General features: G+C 49.0%; 1 protein-coding gene across 2 annotated transcripts in view; it reads left to right on the top strand.

The window, feature by feature from the left end:
• The first annotated feature begins 5539 nt into the window (after window positions 1-5539).
• SH3PXD2A (SH3 and PX domains 2A) overlaps window positions 5540-13503 on the top strand; it is a 180631-nt gene continuing 172667 nt past the window's right edge. For both annotated transcript variants that reach the window (XM_010564787.1, XM_010564786.1), the window contains exon 1: window positions 5540-5615. In XM_010564787.1, the coding sequence (XP_010563089.1) occupies window positions 5540-5615 (76 nt within the window). The remainder of the gene's footprint in view (window positions 5616-13503) is intronic.

Below are 13503 nucleotides of genomic sequence, written 5' to 3' on the forward strand. Positions count from 1 at the left end.
AACTGTCACAGTGGATTAATTTCAGGGAGTTAGATTTGGTCACAAACTTCCAAAACCTTGAGACCAAATCAGGAACGCAGTTCCCACTGGCAAATGCCACAGGATCAGGCCACTGAATATGAATAAAAATGTTTATATGTTCGTGCCCCTGCATTGGGTGGCTTATAGCAGAGTAAAAGCCTCTCTTGCAAAAGAGAAGTCATTCCTTAGTCTCAGGTGCTGTAAGTCTTTATATGTAAAACAGAAAGAAATGTTGTTTTATGAAAATCTAACCAGGATAAATAAAATGCAGTAAGTAAATGAGTATCATGCAGATGCTTGGCTTCTTGTACCCAGAGATGCTACATCTCAAGGGGCACTTGTTTTTCTTTTTTAAGATTTCTAATCAGATGGTACCATTGCAAGGCAGACAGGGACTGAATCTTATGTTCACAGCAGAACTGACGTGAAGTGACCGCAGATGCCATCAGCTGGTGACTGCTGAGCCCAAACGGTCCTTGTGTGCAGGAGCATATCCTTCTTCATGACATATTTGCGTTCTTAGGTAAAGGTGGCCTGAAGCAGAAGGGATGAGAAGAAAGATGCCCAGGGAAGTGGTTGAGTCACCATCCCTGGAGGTATTTAAAAGACATGTAGATGTGGTGCTTAGGTACATGGTTTAGTGGTGGACATGGCAGTCTTAGGTTAATGGTTGGACTCAGTGATCTTAAAGGTCCTTTCCAACCTAAATGATTCTGTGATTCTATGAAGTAACAGCTTAGCTGTAAGTGAGGACACTGGCTACACCTCTTATTGTCCATTTACATGTGTGAGGCAGCTTCGAGAGCTCCCTACATTTATAGCAAAAGTGTGGAGACTCTGTGTTACTTGCCTTTCAGTTTCTGGACCTTGAAAGATGAATTTGGGTCATGTTTTCAAATTTATGCTTTGTACCATAAAAGCTAGAGTAGTTTTTGTTTGGTTGGATTTTACAGCAAATGCTAATTCTCAAATAATTGCTCACTTCCAGAGAGCTGGGACTTCAACAAAAAGGCCAATTATTATGAGAGTTGATACCACTGAAATCTTCCTATTCCATTCTTGCAAGTCAAGTGATTTCATGGTTTTGTGGACTTAGTAAGGAGTGGAGTGGGCCAGTGCTCTGAGCCTGCTCTCATTTTAATGAGCAGCAACTCACATGAGTAATTCCCTTGATTTTTAATGGGATTAGTTGCATGATCACTTGCTGACCACTGTAAGAAAGTCATAATCTGGATCACAAGGTTTATAGCAGATCTTATAAATTAGTTCAGCGCAGAAGCAAGAAGGAAGCCGCTCAGAGCAGAAGGCAGGACTCTGTGTGGGACTTATGTAGGAAAGCTGTTGGCAAATACAGAGCAGTTTGCAGAGACAAAGCCTGGGGAGGTGATTTTGGTGGTGAGTTATTTGTGGATGTGCATCTGTTGTGTAAGAAGCCGGAGTGGGATGTGTTTGTTCAGCCTGACTGCAGACATGCTGCCCGAATGGGTGGGAAGCTTGCTTCCTGGTTTCCATACACCCTCCCTGTTTCCAAATGCATCCCCCACCCTGTGACACACTGACACGGTAACAGATTTCTTTCTGCTCATCGCACCGGTCGTACAATTGGAGGCTCCCCCATGGTGGGATTCACATACTAACGCTTGTAAGCAGATGAACTGAGTATGAGCTCCCCGAGGCTTGCCAAAATTCATTGCCCACTTGTGTTTTCTTGCCTGCCCAAAGCCAGCTACAGCCCTAACTCCATCCTTCGAGACTCTGCATCCAGACTTCCCTTCTTTCCCTTCTTTTCATGCTGGGATGCTTTTACTCTAGGTGACAGGATGACTTTCTCATTCAGCAAGTCTTGTCCCTAAGTTAAATGTCATATATCAAAAATGTGAGCAACAACTTGTGGAGACTGCCCATGTCTGAGCAGAATAACCTGGGGCATTAAGTGAAGGATTTTTTTCATCAATCATATGTATATTTGCAAGAGTGACAGCAATAATTTCCTTTAATGGAAGAGACTGAAGAGTTTTTGACTTTCAGATGCTCTGCAGACATCTAATTAAGTGAACTGAAAATCTGTGTATTGGTCCTTGGCTGCTAATCATCCCCGTGGGGAAAATGCTATGACTACCAGGAGGAGTTTCTGTGGTTTAGCCCTTAGCTCCCTCCATTCCCGGCTGCTCCATTTATCTCCATGGTTAATGTCTCCTTTTATCGGAGCCAGGCTGAGTGGAGCTGTTAGTCATTGGCTCAGGATATCCCATCACCTCTGGGAGATTTGGGATGTTTCATTCAGGCCTATTGCTGGGTTTTTTTCCCCTGCATCCGTCTCTTCCTCGTCTTCTGCTTTGCATCCTTCTCCATGGGCGGGAGGATACAGAATGCTGCTTTTCTAGGGGTTTAGATCTAACTTGCACTGGTTTTGAATGGCAGAACTGGGTTCAGGGAAGTGCTGAGAAAGGCTCTGTGCTTCTGCTGCTCTCTGTTTGGCTTTAACATCCTGAAGGGTTTCCTGCGCTGCAGAGCTGAAGGGCAGTCATTACCTTCCAGGCTGTGTTGCAGGTTCTCTGTGCCATTAGTACTCATCCATACAGATATTGTCACTCTGGGAGTGCTTTTTTAGGTGTTAATGAGAACAGCCGGGCATAGAGGCAGGGGTGTAGTTGCTGGGCTGTGGTTATATCCTTGCTCAGATCCTTTTTAGGTCTGTTGGGTTTCCTGTGTCATGCCTGAGATTCAGCCAGTAGTTTCCTCCTGAACCTCCTGTACAGCTGTGGAACACCAGCCTGTCTCTCTTGCTGGGGCAGCACAAATGCCAGATCCAACTTGTTGGTCCAGGGGCCGATCCACAAGCCGGCGGCAAGTGTCATCTGGGGTCAGGGCTTGGAGAGGGACTGTCGCACTCCTCCATGGGTGCCCAACCTTGTATGGCCTTTTAGAGGAGCAGCAACTTAACTCTTTGTCTTCAGTTTTGCACAAATGCACATATTGCCTGTTGGGATATTGTCTCATATGTCGAAGAAGATGAGAAACCTTCCATGCTTCCCAGGGACTTTGCTTTAGGACAGGCTGTGTCCCCATGAATTGCAGCAGTGGCCTCCCGAGTGCCTCTGCCTCCCCCCAGCTCCCTGCCATCCAGACCCTCCCAGCAGAGGCAAGAGCCAGGGCGGAAAGTGTAGTCTAGGAAAGTTTAGCCAAACTCTTCCAGCTGCAGTTTATTGTATCTGTTTTGCTGATATCCACCCTTTAGATAAATAGCGCTAAGTTATACACGTTGTGACTCTCTTGATGTGGTTAAAAAGGCTTGTATTAGCCAAGCTAATCTAACTCCAAGAATAACCATGGGAATTTGACTGTATCGGCTCCAGCTTGAATCAGTCACCGTGTAGTAAAGTGAGAATTGCCTTCCTGGCTAAAAGCATAGCAACAGTGAAACTTCAAGTCAATCAGTGGGGATTCCCTCCCCCTCTTTTTTTTTTTTTTTTTTTCCTTTGAACAAAACTCCTGCCCATGCCTGACCTCAGACACCCGGAGCTCTACCTACAAGAAAACAAAATTTCCCATTTTCAATAAAAACCATGTCTCTGTAGGCAGAAAAGTGAGTTAGCTAACAATCCACAAAGCTATGGTCTATTTATTTACCAGGCCGACTCCCTGATGGGGAAACATGTGGGATCTTTTAACTTTTTCTCCTGCACAGATGTTCCTTCTCTCCTGTGTTTCCTCTTGATCTTTGGTTTGCTGTAGCATACGGTGAAAATGCTGGAGATGTTGTGTGCCACGGATGAGGAGAAGGTTTCTGTGTGCTTAAAACAAAAAGGGTAAAAAACAATAAATTCTGACTGTTTTTTTCCCCATGTTAGCAAAAAAATATTTTTTAAAGGAAATCTGTTGAGGTAGCAAAACTGCTGTTAACTCACACACCCTCACTGTTGGACACGTAGCATTGATGAGACTAAATGCTGACCCCCCACCCCCCGCCATGCAGCTTTTGCTGCCACTTTAGGTATTTTTATTGAGCTGTAGATCCAGTTCAGGTGAGAAGATAGGGGTCCTGCAAGGTCAAATAACAGGACCGCTTGCTTTCCTTCCTTACCTTCCTCAGAGGCCACAGGGCCTGTGGACCATGGGTTGAAAGACATCTCTTCTGGTCTGTTGGAAACAAGTCACTGGGCTGGCAGGAGCTTTGGTGTTCCCCCAGTCCAAGGGAGCTGGGGCTTTTGTGTATGATCAACAGGGACATAGAGCATTGCATTGTACATCTAAACGTGGGAGAAGATGAAATGGAATACAAAGATTTGGATATTTATCTTGGTAGCACCATGGGCTGAATGACAGTGAAAGGGTGCAGAGGGTGAATGGGAAGGATGAGAGGCTCTGGCAGTTTTCAGGGCTGGGGATGGTCTCTCTTGGGCATGTCCATGAAGGTGCCGCTGGAGCAGGTGCATCTTTCCTTTCTGGCTGAGGTTGCGCATGGGCTTTCGGCTGGTGTTCAGCCTCAGTGGCATTGGTCCATCCAGGGTCATCACCCAAAGAGAAATTGTAGGGGTCATTTAGGAACACCAGGTCAGCGTACTGCTTTCCTAGGCTTGCTTCCATAGAAAGACACTGGTGGTCAGCAGTCTTCTCCACCATGCAAGCTGGCAATAGCTATCAATGCCCCTTTGAGCTCCTCAGGTTGAAAGCTGGTTGCAACTTTGCGTACAACAGGATCCTGAGCCTGATCAGCCCTTAGGTGTGTCTTAGAAACAGGTGGTTGTGCTGGGTAAGGTTTAGGAGCTGGTGGGGCAAGATCTTAATTGGTGTGGGTGAAACTCTGGCTCAGGTCCATAACCATGTGCTAAAGGGTGCTTGTCACAGGCTGAGAGCACACTCACCTTGAGCTGTGCTTTCTGGCCATTCGTGGTGGTGGTGTTCTCCGGGATGCTCTGCTCTCTGAGGCCTCCCTCCCTGCTTCCCTTTCTCTGCTGCTGTCCTCCATGTAGGGACTGCAGTGGAAGATACTCCCCTCAAACCCATCTCTCTCTCCCTGGGAAAGCAGGAGTGCTCTTCTGGACCAGGGCAGTGGGCAGTGCCTTGCCAGCAAGAAGGCAGAGAGGGTGTTTTATTAAATACGCTTTAATCTGGTTGCTTGAACAGCATTTTTAGCCAGGCGGGTGGTCTGTCATACGGACAGGTAAAAACGGTGTCTCCACCAATGTGGGCAGGCTGTGGATTAGAGACAAGGCATGTGTTTTGTAACGAAGGATAAGAGGCTAATTTTAGAGCAGCGGCAAGGCCAGGCTCAGATGTCTGCCTGGGCCCTGTCCCAGCTCTTCTGTGCTGCCAGAAACTTGCCCTCCCTTCCTTGGAGTGAACTGTATTGTACCTTTTTATGTACAGACTCCCCTGCAATGAGGCAGAGTAATTCCTGCAGTTGCTTTGCTTTGCTAATCCTCTTTTAAACCACACACAGACCAAGAGATCCCCTGGTTCCTGTGTGGCCAGTCCATGTTTTCCCCCTAAGATGTTTGTTCTGTTTCCTTTGCAGATGCAGCTTCTGGACAAGTTCCCTATTGAAGGAGGCCAGAAAGACCCCAAGCAAAGAATCATCCCTTTTCTACCAGGTAATGCTGTGGGAAAAGCCCTAAATAAGATGGGTTAGAGCGGTTGGGGACTGCAGTTCCTCAACCACCGTCTCTATTACTTTTTGTCACCACTGTTACAAATGCCTTTTCCCTGGGAACTCGTACATGCAGTCCTGTGATACCAGACCTCCACCTCCTCCTAAAATAACTGGCATGGTGTTTAGGGCTCCCAGAGGATCTTGCATCAGTTGTTCAGGTTCAGGTTGGCTTGTGTGCTGCCACACAAAGGGATTCGACGGCTTCTGGGGGGCTGTGCCTGTGGGATGCGGGGTGCAGCCAGACACCCTGAGCTTGGGCCGCCAATTGGGAGGCCACGGAACACCAGAGACACAGTCTTCTTTGCTTCTGGATGCTGTGGCTCTGCAGACACTGTTACTGTACAATAAGGAGTGAATAATTAGAGTTGCCAGTGGGATATAAAGGAAACTGAGAGAAGGTTAAATGCAAACAGGGATTTCTGCAACGCTGGCCAAAAAGATAAGCAAACATCTTTTTGGCCTGAGCCACTGTTCTTCTGACAGCTTTCAGAAAGGGCCTGGACATGATGGATATCCTCTCCTCAGAGTAATGGCACACACTTCCACACAGCTTCTTCCAGCAGTGACTGCAGGGATGGCATAGGGGAGATGAGCCAGACCGCAGCATGCCCTTGGAAATGCATGCTCAGGCCAGCTCTCTATTGTCTGACTGCACGATTCTGGCTGTTGGTTTAAAGTTTGGCTTGCTGCACTGCCTGTCAGAATAAATGGAGTATTTTCAGCCTGTTAAAAGGTCTGTTCTGTCTTTAACTATAAAAAGGAGATCCCAGCTCTTCCCCAAAGGTCTGTGAAGAGAAGCTGGGATGGGAGGGCTTAGTCCTCTCCAGGAGCATGCTGCGGTCCCCGATGCTGTTTGCAGGCAGAGCAGCTGCTCCAGATGTGCAGCGAGCACTGCTCCAGGGCTAGGAGGGAAGCAGGGACTTGGAAACAAGCCGCGCAAATACATGACGCAAGCATCAGAGCCGCAGTAGGGCAGCATGGCAGCCTGTCAGCCTCCACAGACCTTCTGGAAGGCAGCCCCAGGATTGGGGTTTGCTCTCTGCTGCATCCAGATGATCTGCAGCCAGGAGGAGGTGGCGTTGCCCTCCATTTCCAACCTGGCATGAGGAGAGGAGTCCAAGTGTGGGCTCTCTTTCCAGCTGTGCCACCAACCAACTCATAGACAAGTCACTTTGTGAAACCTCTGTATGATGAGGACGGATACTGCTGGCCTGCCTTTCTTGCTGGAAAGCATTTTGAGATCCTTGAAGAGCACTGTACAGGGGCACAAATGGCTGTAGGTGAGGTGCCATAGGAAAATTTCTGTCTGCAGGTAACAGTTGTGCCTCCTGTATTGACCGTCAATGGCCCATTTCTTTTACTTTGTCCTAGAAAAATGTTGGCTGAATGCAGGTGCCTGTATGCAGTTCTTAGTGACGGATGTCCTGATGTATGGGTGGGTGATATTTGCGGAGGGTGAGATACATCCCGTATGCCCGTTACAGCACTTCCTACCCTTCCCACCGTCCAAGAGCACGATGGAGATGGTACTGCTGCATGTCCTCAAGGGGTGGAGTTATATCTGGAAAACATTTGGGTTGACTTAGTGTCCCAAAGAGAGAAGCTGCCAGAATAGAATATAGACCTCAGCTGTATTTAATTTAAAATTTCTGTGATATACATTCTACTTTCGATATCAAATCTCTGTCTCTTTCTTGTTGAACTGCTGAAAAGGCCTTGTTGCTTTACCCGGGAACAAGGTGACTCAGCTAAATGTCAAACCCTGTTAAATAAACTAGCTGCCATAATTAGAATACGCATGGCATTTCTGCAGCCAGAGCCGTGGATTACTGAAACGAATACCTAGCTATAAACTGTCTTAATTAAAAAACAGCAGGACAGATGTTTGTACTTAAATCCTACTTTTATGAAGATGTTATGATCTTGCTTGCTTATTATGGGCCTGATTCAGCCAAGCTGGAGTGCCTCTGCCTGCTGGGTTCTGAGTGTCTAGGGTTTGCCTGTGGCACTTGCAGGCTTGGGCAACTTGCCCCCATCAGGTCAGGTTTAGGAAGCTGACATATGCCAGCCCGTGACTCCCGCTTGTCAGCAATGCTGTGGCGCTCTCCTAAAATAAAGGCATGATCTGAGCCCGGGAACTGAGAAGCCACCTTTGCAGGTCACTTTGCCATGGCAGAGGGTGCGTACGGGACTGGCTGGCAGGTCACCTGTAGCATGGTGGAGCTGCAGCAGTAGCCTGTGCAGCCACTGCTGCACAGGCAGAAGTGGGTGGTGGTGGTACCCAAAAATCTACTGCTGCAGCGAAGGGCTGGAAAGGAAGAACGGAAGGATGACCACAGCAGGTCGGGCCAAAGGGCCACCCAGCCCTGGTGGTGGCCTGTGGTGGGTCCCGAAGGAGGAGTGCAATCTCTCCCTTTCTATACCTTGACTGTTTAGCAGTCATAGCAGAGGTTGGGGGATCCAGGCCGCTGGGTCTGTTTCTGGCACGGGGAGGAGAAGAGGTCGAAACCAAGAGATGAGTGGCCTTTGGGACACCCTTCTTGTCTATCCACGATCATCTGGATGGCAGACAGGGCATGCAGAGGGTCCCTCTGGGTGAAAGCAAGCTCCTGCATCTCCTTCCCACAGCGAAAGGGCTAATGTGTGCTCAGTTGTTACCCCAGTAGGATCCGGAGCACTGGTCGGCTATGCATCTGGAGCAAGAGGCTGGACAGTCCAGGTCCTGTTGCTTGGGCACAGTCATGCTATGTCTCAGCTTACCCTGCACAAAGCAGGGGTGGTGGTGCATGATCCTGATTTATGAGGAAAGCAAAAGGTGTCCCACGGCCCTGTTCAGTTCCCAGCTGTACGTCTCTCTCTGTCCCACTGTCTGCACAGACTGCAAATTCCCTAGGTACTAGAAAGCGTTTCACTGCAGGTTTCATCCCCACCTGGGTGCAGATGGCTACTGCTTTGCTGACGTGTTACGTGCTGGCTGCGATTTTTGCTTTACGCACAGATGATAGCCCCCTTTGCACCCAACTGCTGCTGGTTTGGGGTGGTTATATGGTTGCAAATTACTGGGCAAGGTGGCTCCCTCTTGGGACAATCAAGCTTTAGTATTTGACTGTGCAGGAACCCTGTTACCTGTAAAAACCAAGGAAAGTGTAACGGAGTTCAGAGCCTTGCCCTCCAAGGAGAGACTATACTGGGTTCAACAGCAGGAAAGTGCAGTTTTTCTTTCCTCTAGACACCTTTATCTTATATTTATCAATTTCTTTCTTCATATATATTTTTCCCCCATTTCCGTCTTACACAAGTGAGGACTCTACAGCTTTCAGTGCCATGAAGAGGAGCAAGGAAATAATAAGCAGTGTTAGGTAGTCCTGTAAAAGGTGTCCTGTTGGTAACTTAGTAGTTTTGTTTTACTTTTTGAGAGTCACTCCCTTGCCTTCAATTTTTCTGTGTGGTTTCTTTTTTTTCTTTACTGTTCCAAGAGGGCAAAACTGTTATTTTCCCTCCCCTTCCCCCATTTTATCTTCTTCCCATGAGTTTTCTCTTCCTTCTCTCCGATTTCCCTTTTTACTGTTGGAAAAGTCTGCATCAGGGGAGGTGAGGCAGAAGAAAACCACATAAGAAACCCTGTTTGTGGGGTGGCCAGAGAGCATTTTTGTAGTTGGTGGTATGAAATTTTTGTTTGGGAGGATGGAGGAAGACTGTGGAAGAATTAGAATAAAATTTGCTGCAAAAACACGTTTCTAGTCCAAAGGCAGCTTGTCACAGTAAGAAGACACAGATGAAAAGCACTGTTTGGCTGTACAAGTGTGGCTGCTGGTTGAGCCCATTTGCAGTGCACTGATTTCTCCATCACCTCTCTTGCTGCATATCTGAAGAGCAATCTTTGGAGTGTGGACTTGAAGCTTTGCTCCCTCCCTGTCAGATACTTCTATATCTGCATCAGCAGAGAGAAGAGGTTATGGATTTGGGCTCCCTGTTTCAGGGATCTTGAGGTAGTTAATGAAGGAACTTCAGCTGGAAGGAGAAGACTGGTCTGCTGAGCTTCTGGAGAGCACGGTGGCAAAAACAAATGGCAAAGACAGGGCCATGCAACTCTGGGATTAACAGTTTTGCAGTGGTTGACCCAAGACTCCGGGGCTTGCATTGTTTTTCATTTCTCTTGGCACTATGTGGAAGAGCCATCTGGAGACAAAGCTGGAGTTGGAGGGATGTCAGCTCTTCTTGCTCCACCATGTCTTCCAAAGCACAGCCCTGGGGAAAACGCACTGCACAGCATGAAATCATCCCATCACGCTGGCTACTGGGCTGCAGATCCCTGCTGTGGAGAGAAGCTTGGGCTTTCCATGGCATGGAGGGCTGGGCATTGATGATGGCAGCCCCTTGCACTTTCTACCCAGGTTCCAGCTTGGTTCCTGCCTGGAGTTCAAAGCAGTTTTGAGCCCTGCTGATAAAACAGGAGGTTTTTGCATAGGCTGTGCTGGAAGGGGAAAATCCTCGCAAGATGCCTACTCTGCAGCTTCCGTGCTGCCTGGAGAGGGAGACATCCCGCTCGAGGAGACTGCTTTGTTTGCCTGATTTTCCTTACCCCTGGGAAGCCCAGTCCTATCCCAGGGGACTGGGTGGTTGGTGCAGGCTGCCCTACCAGCTTGGTCAGGCAGCTGCAGAAACAACACCCCGGCCTGGCTCCAGTCCCTGCCTCTAGTCCCTGCTTGGGATACTCTGCCAGAGAGGCACCTTCTCTCTTCCTTTCTTTCCCACTCAGATTTTCCTCCTCCCTTGATTAGGGTGAGGAAAGACGAAACCATCCTTTTCGGGGCACGTGCTGCCAGCGGAGCTTGGTGGCTGCGTCCTGGGGCACCGGGAGGGATGCCGGTGTGGTGGTCACCAGCCGTAGTCCGGCCCCGCTGTGCCCCGATGACCTGCCTTCCTCCTGAGAAGACAAATGCCCTGGCACCATCTCAAAGGGGTCTCTGGGGATTTCTCCTTCCTCGGCCCCGAGGCAGCAGGAACGCGCGGTGCGCCTGCTGAGGCGTTTTAAGGACAGGCGGCAAATATAGGGCGGCAGGAGGATCCCTGCAGGTAGTGCAGGTTTGGCCCCGTTTTTTGCTCCTGAGCTGCGGCACACGGCTCGTGCCAGCGACGGTGGGTGGGGAGTGGGGTGAGCTGGTCCATGCCGGGAGGGCTTCTCCCAACTGCTTGTTCTCTGGGCAAGGCTCCCGGTTCCCCAGAGAAGCCCCAGCCTCTCCTCCTCCCCTGGCCCGAGGTTTGCTGGGGGCTGTTCCCCCAGCAAAGCAGGAGCTGGGGGTGTGATCCCCAGCCAAGCCTAGTCCCATGGGTGAGTCAGGAGGGCTGCGGGAAGGGAGAGGTGCGGTCGTAGAGGGCGCGGGAGGCCATCCCAGCACCGCCCAGATACCTGGGGCTGGCGAGGGGTGCCAGCAGGCGGGGAGCACTGGCGGCGGGCGGGAGCGTCCCCATTTCGCACAATGCGGGAGGATGGGGAATAACCTCTCGCCAGCGCCGGCCAGGACCTTCCTTGCCTCTGTTTCTGCCGCTCGCAGGCTGCAGCGGGGAAGGAGATCTGCTGATGAACTGCATCCCAGGTGGATATGTCTGCTTTTCGGTTTCAGTTCGGTGTGTTGGGGTGGTGGGTTTTTTTCCCCTCCCCTTTCCAGTGCTGTCTTTGGGGAAGAGGAGGCTGAGGAGAAAGGCTCGAGCAGGTTTGCAACAGCAGGATTTCATCCATGGTGACGAGAGCAGCTCTTTTTCCTTTCGGTTGTGTATGTTCCAGCTTTGCTCCTTTTGTTTTGCTCCGGGCTGGAGAAGAAACAGCGTTTTGTTCAGAGATCTTGGGCGGTTATTCTTGTGCTGGGGCAGAGATGACGGGCTCATCCTAACAACCAGCACTGTGGTGACCCTCGGATCCAGCGGTTCACGTTCCGCCTGTGTAAATTGAGACTAGGATCAGCAAAATTAGGATGTGGCCGTGTGTAATTTTGTCAAAGGTGCTGCATTTCAGCGGTGGTCAGTGCGTGCAAGGCATTTTCAATGTTTATTCTGCCCACCTTGGGAGCCAGGGGGCACGGTGACTGTAAGGAGCACGCTGGCTGAGGAGGACCCTTAGAAATCTCAGAGATATTCTTATTGTAGGCTATCTTCTCCTTTTAAATGCCTGGTTGCTAGCCAGGCATTTAAAAAGAAATGCATTCCCTGTCCTAATTCTTAGCTGGATTTATGTGCAAAAATATGTTTAATTTCAGACTTGTTTTCCATTTTTGATTAACCTCTCCTGCAGCGCTCTGAGCCAGGGCAACGAGGTGTTAGTAAGTGATTTAAACTTTTCTTTGGAGTCATTTTGAATTCCTGACCTACACAGAAATGAACATTGTTGCAGCAGTTCAGAGCCAGGCAAAAAGTAGCTTAAAGGTTAAAAAAAAAAAAAAAAAGAAGAGATCAGATAAAATTCTCTTTATCTTAGACTCAGTCATATCTTACTTTTTAAATTAAAATATGAATTAAGTTATCCTAAATAGTGTTCCTTTAATATGCAGGGGTAGTCTTGCAGGCATGATAGGCACACACGCACAGAGAAGAGTCTCAGATGTCTCGTTTGCCAAGTCTTATCTGTGTAACACAAATAACCAAGATATTCTGCTGTGCTTTCCTGAATATGAGACAGCAAACTTTCTCAGATGGAGAAGGAGGGGCTCTTCCCCCCCATCCCCTTCCACCCACCTGCAGTAAATCGGCATCGCAGTCCCCTGTCCTCACCTCAGAGGAGCTGCCGGGGAGTGGGGAGGTGAACCATGACGCTGCGGCATGGGATGATGAGCGCTTGAACAGCTCTGGAGAGCTTTTTGGGGGCCACTCCATAATGCAATGTAATTTCCTTTTAATATACATATTTTCAGTTTTCCTGCCTGTTCTTTGAAAGGGGAGAGTGCCTCCAGGTTTAAAATGAACTTATATTTGGGCCAGGGTAGTGTGTTAGCAAGACAACTAACAGGTCCTTGGCTTGCTTCCACTCCAGCTTATTTAAGACTTGGGTGATGCCGAGCTTCTGGTGAGCTGCTCTTCAGCAGCTCCTATTGTTTGAGAAAGCAGTTTCTATTGTTTCTTTCTATTTTCTGCCTTGCTAGGAGACCTATTGCGGAAAATCCATCTCCTGTCTCTCACAAGAGGAGAATGGATTTCCTGTCGGCTCCGGGCTTGAAGGGAAAGCAGGGGCTGCCGGGAGGAAGCGGCTGTTCCTCGGCCGGGCGGTGGGAGGATTGATGATTTCGAGGGGGGCAGGCAGGCGTATTATTTTCTATGTGCTCTGTGGAGATATTTTTAGGGTTTAAGTCTTTTCTGGTTGAAAGATGAAGTCGTGAAGTGTGAGGTCATAGGATGCCCTTAGGCTGCTTCCTATTGAAGAAGCTGCGGAAAAGGCAGCCACCAGCGACCGCCGTCTTTCAGAGCTGCCCGCCGAGGAAGGGGCTGTAAGGAGCCCCACGTAATGGAGCGCGGGGGGGCTTCTGGCTTTGCATGCTGAGCCTCTTTCACAGGCATCGTCAGGCCTTCTGGAGGTCTTCAAGCATTAATACGGCATGAGCCAAAGGCCTGATTTAATTACAAAAGGAAGAAAAAGGGAAAAAAAATAACAATGCTGGCATCCGCCCAAGTACCTGGTCCTCTTCCCTCTCTTTCAGTCTCGTCTGAGTCCTTTCTCAGCGTACAGATCCAAAATCGGCTGGCTGGCAGCTGAAACGAGGGGCTGGAATAGGAAAAACCTACAGGATATTCTACTGGGGCTTGTACCTGCTCCTCTCAAACAGGTTAAGAGCTGATATTTT

This window comes from Haliaeetus leucocephalus, unplaced genomic scaffold, assembly GCF_000737465.1.
Source record: "Haliaeetus leucocephalus isolate CR32 unplaced genomic scaffold, Haliaeetus_leucocephalus-4.0 Scaffold184, whole genome shotgun sequence".
NCBI lineage: Eukaryota > Metazoa > Chordata > Aves > Accipitriformes > Accipitridae > Haliaeetus > Haliaeetus leucocephalus.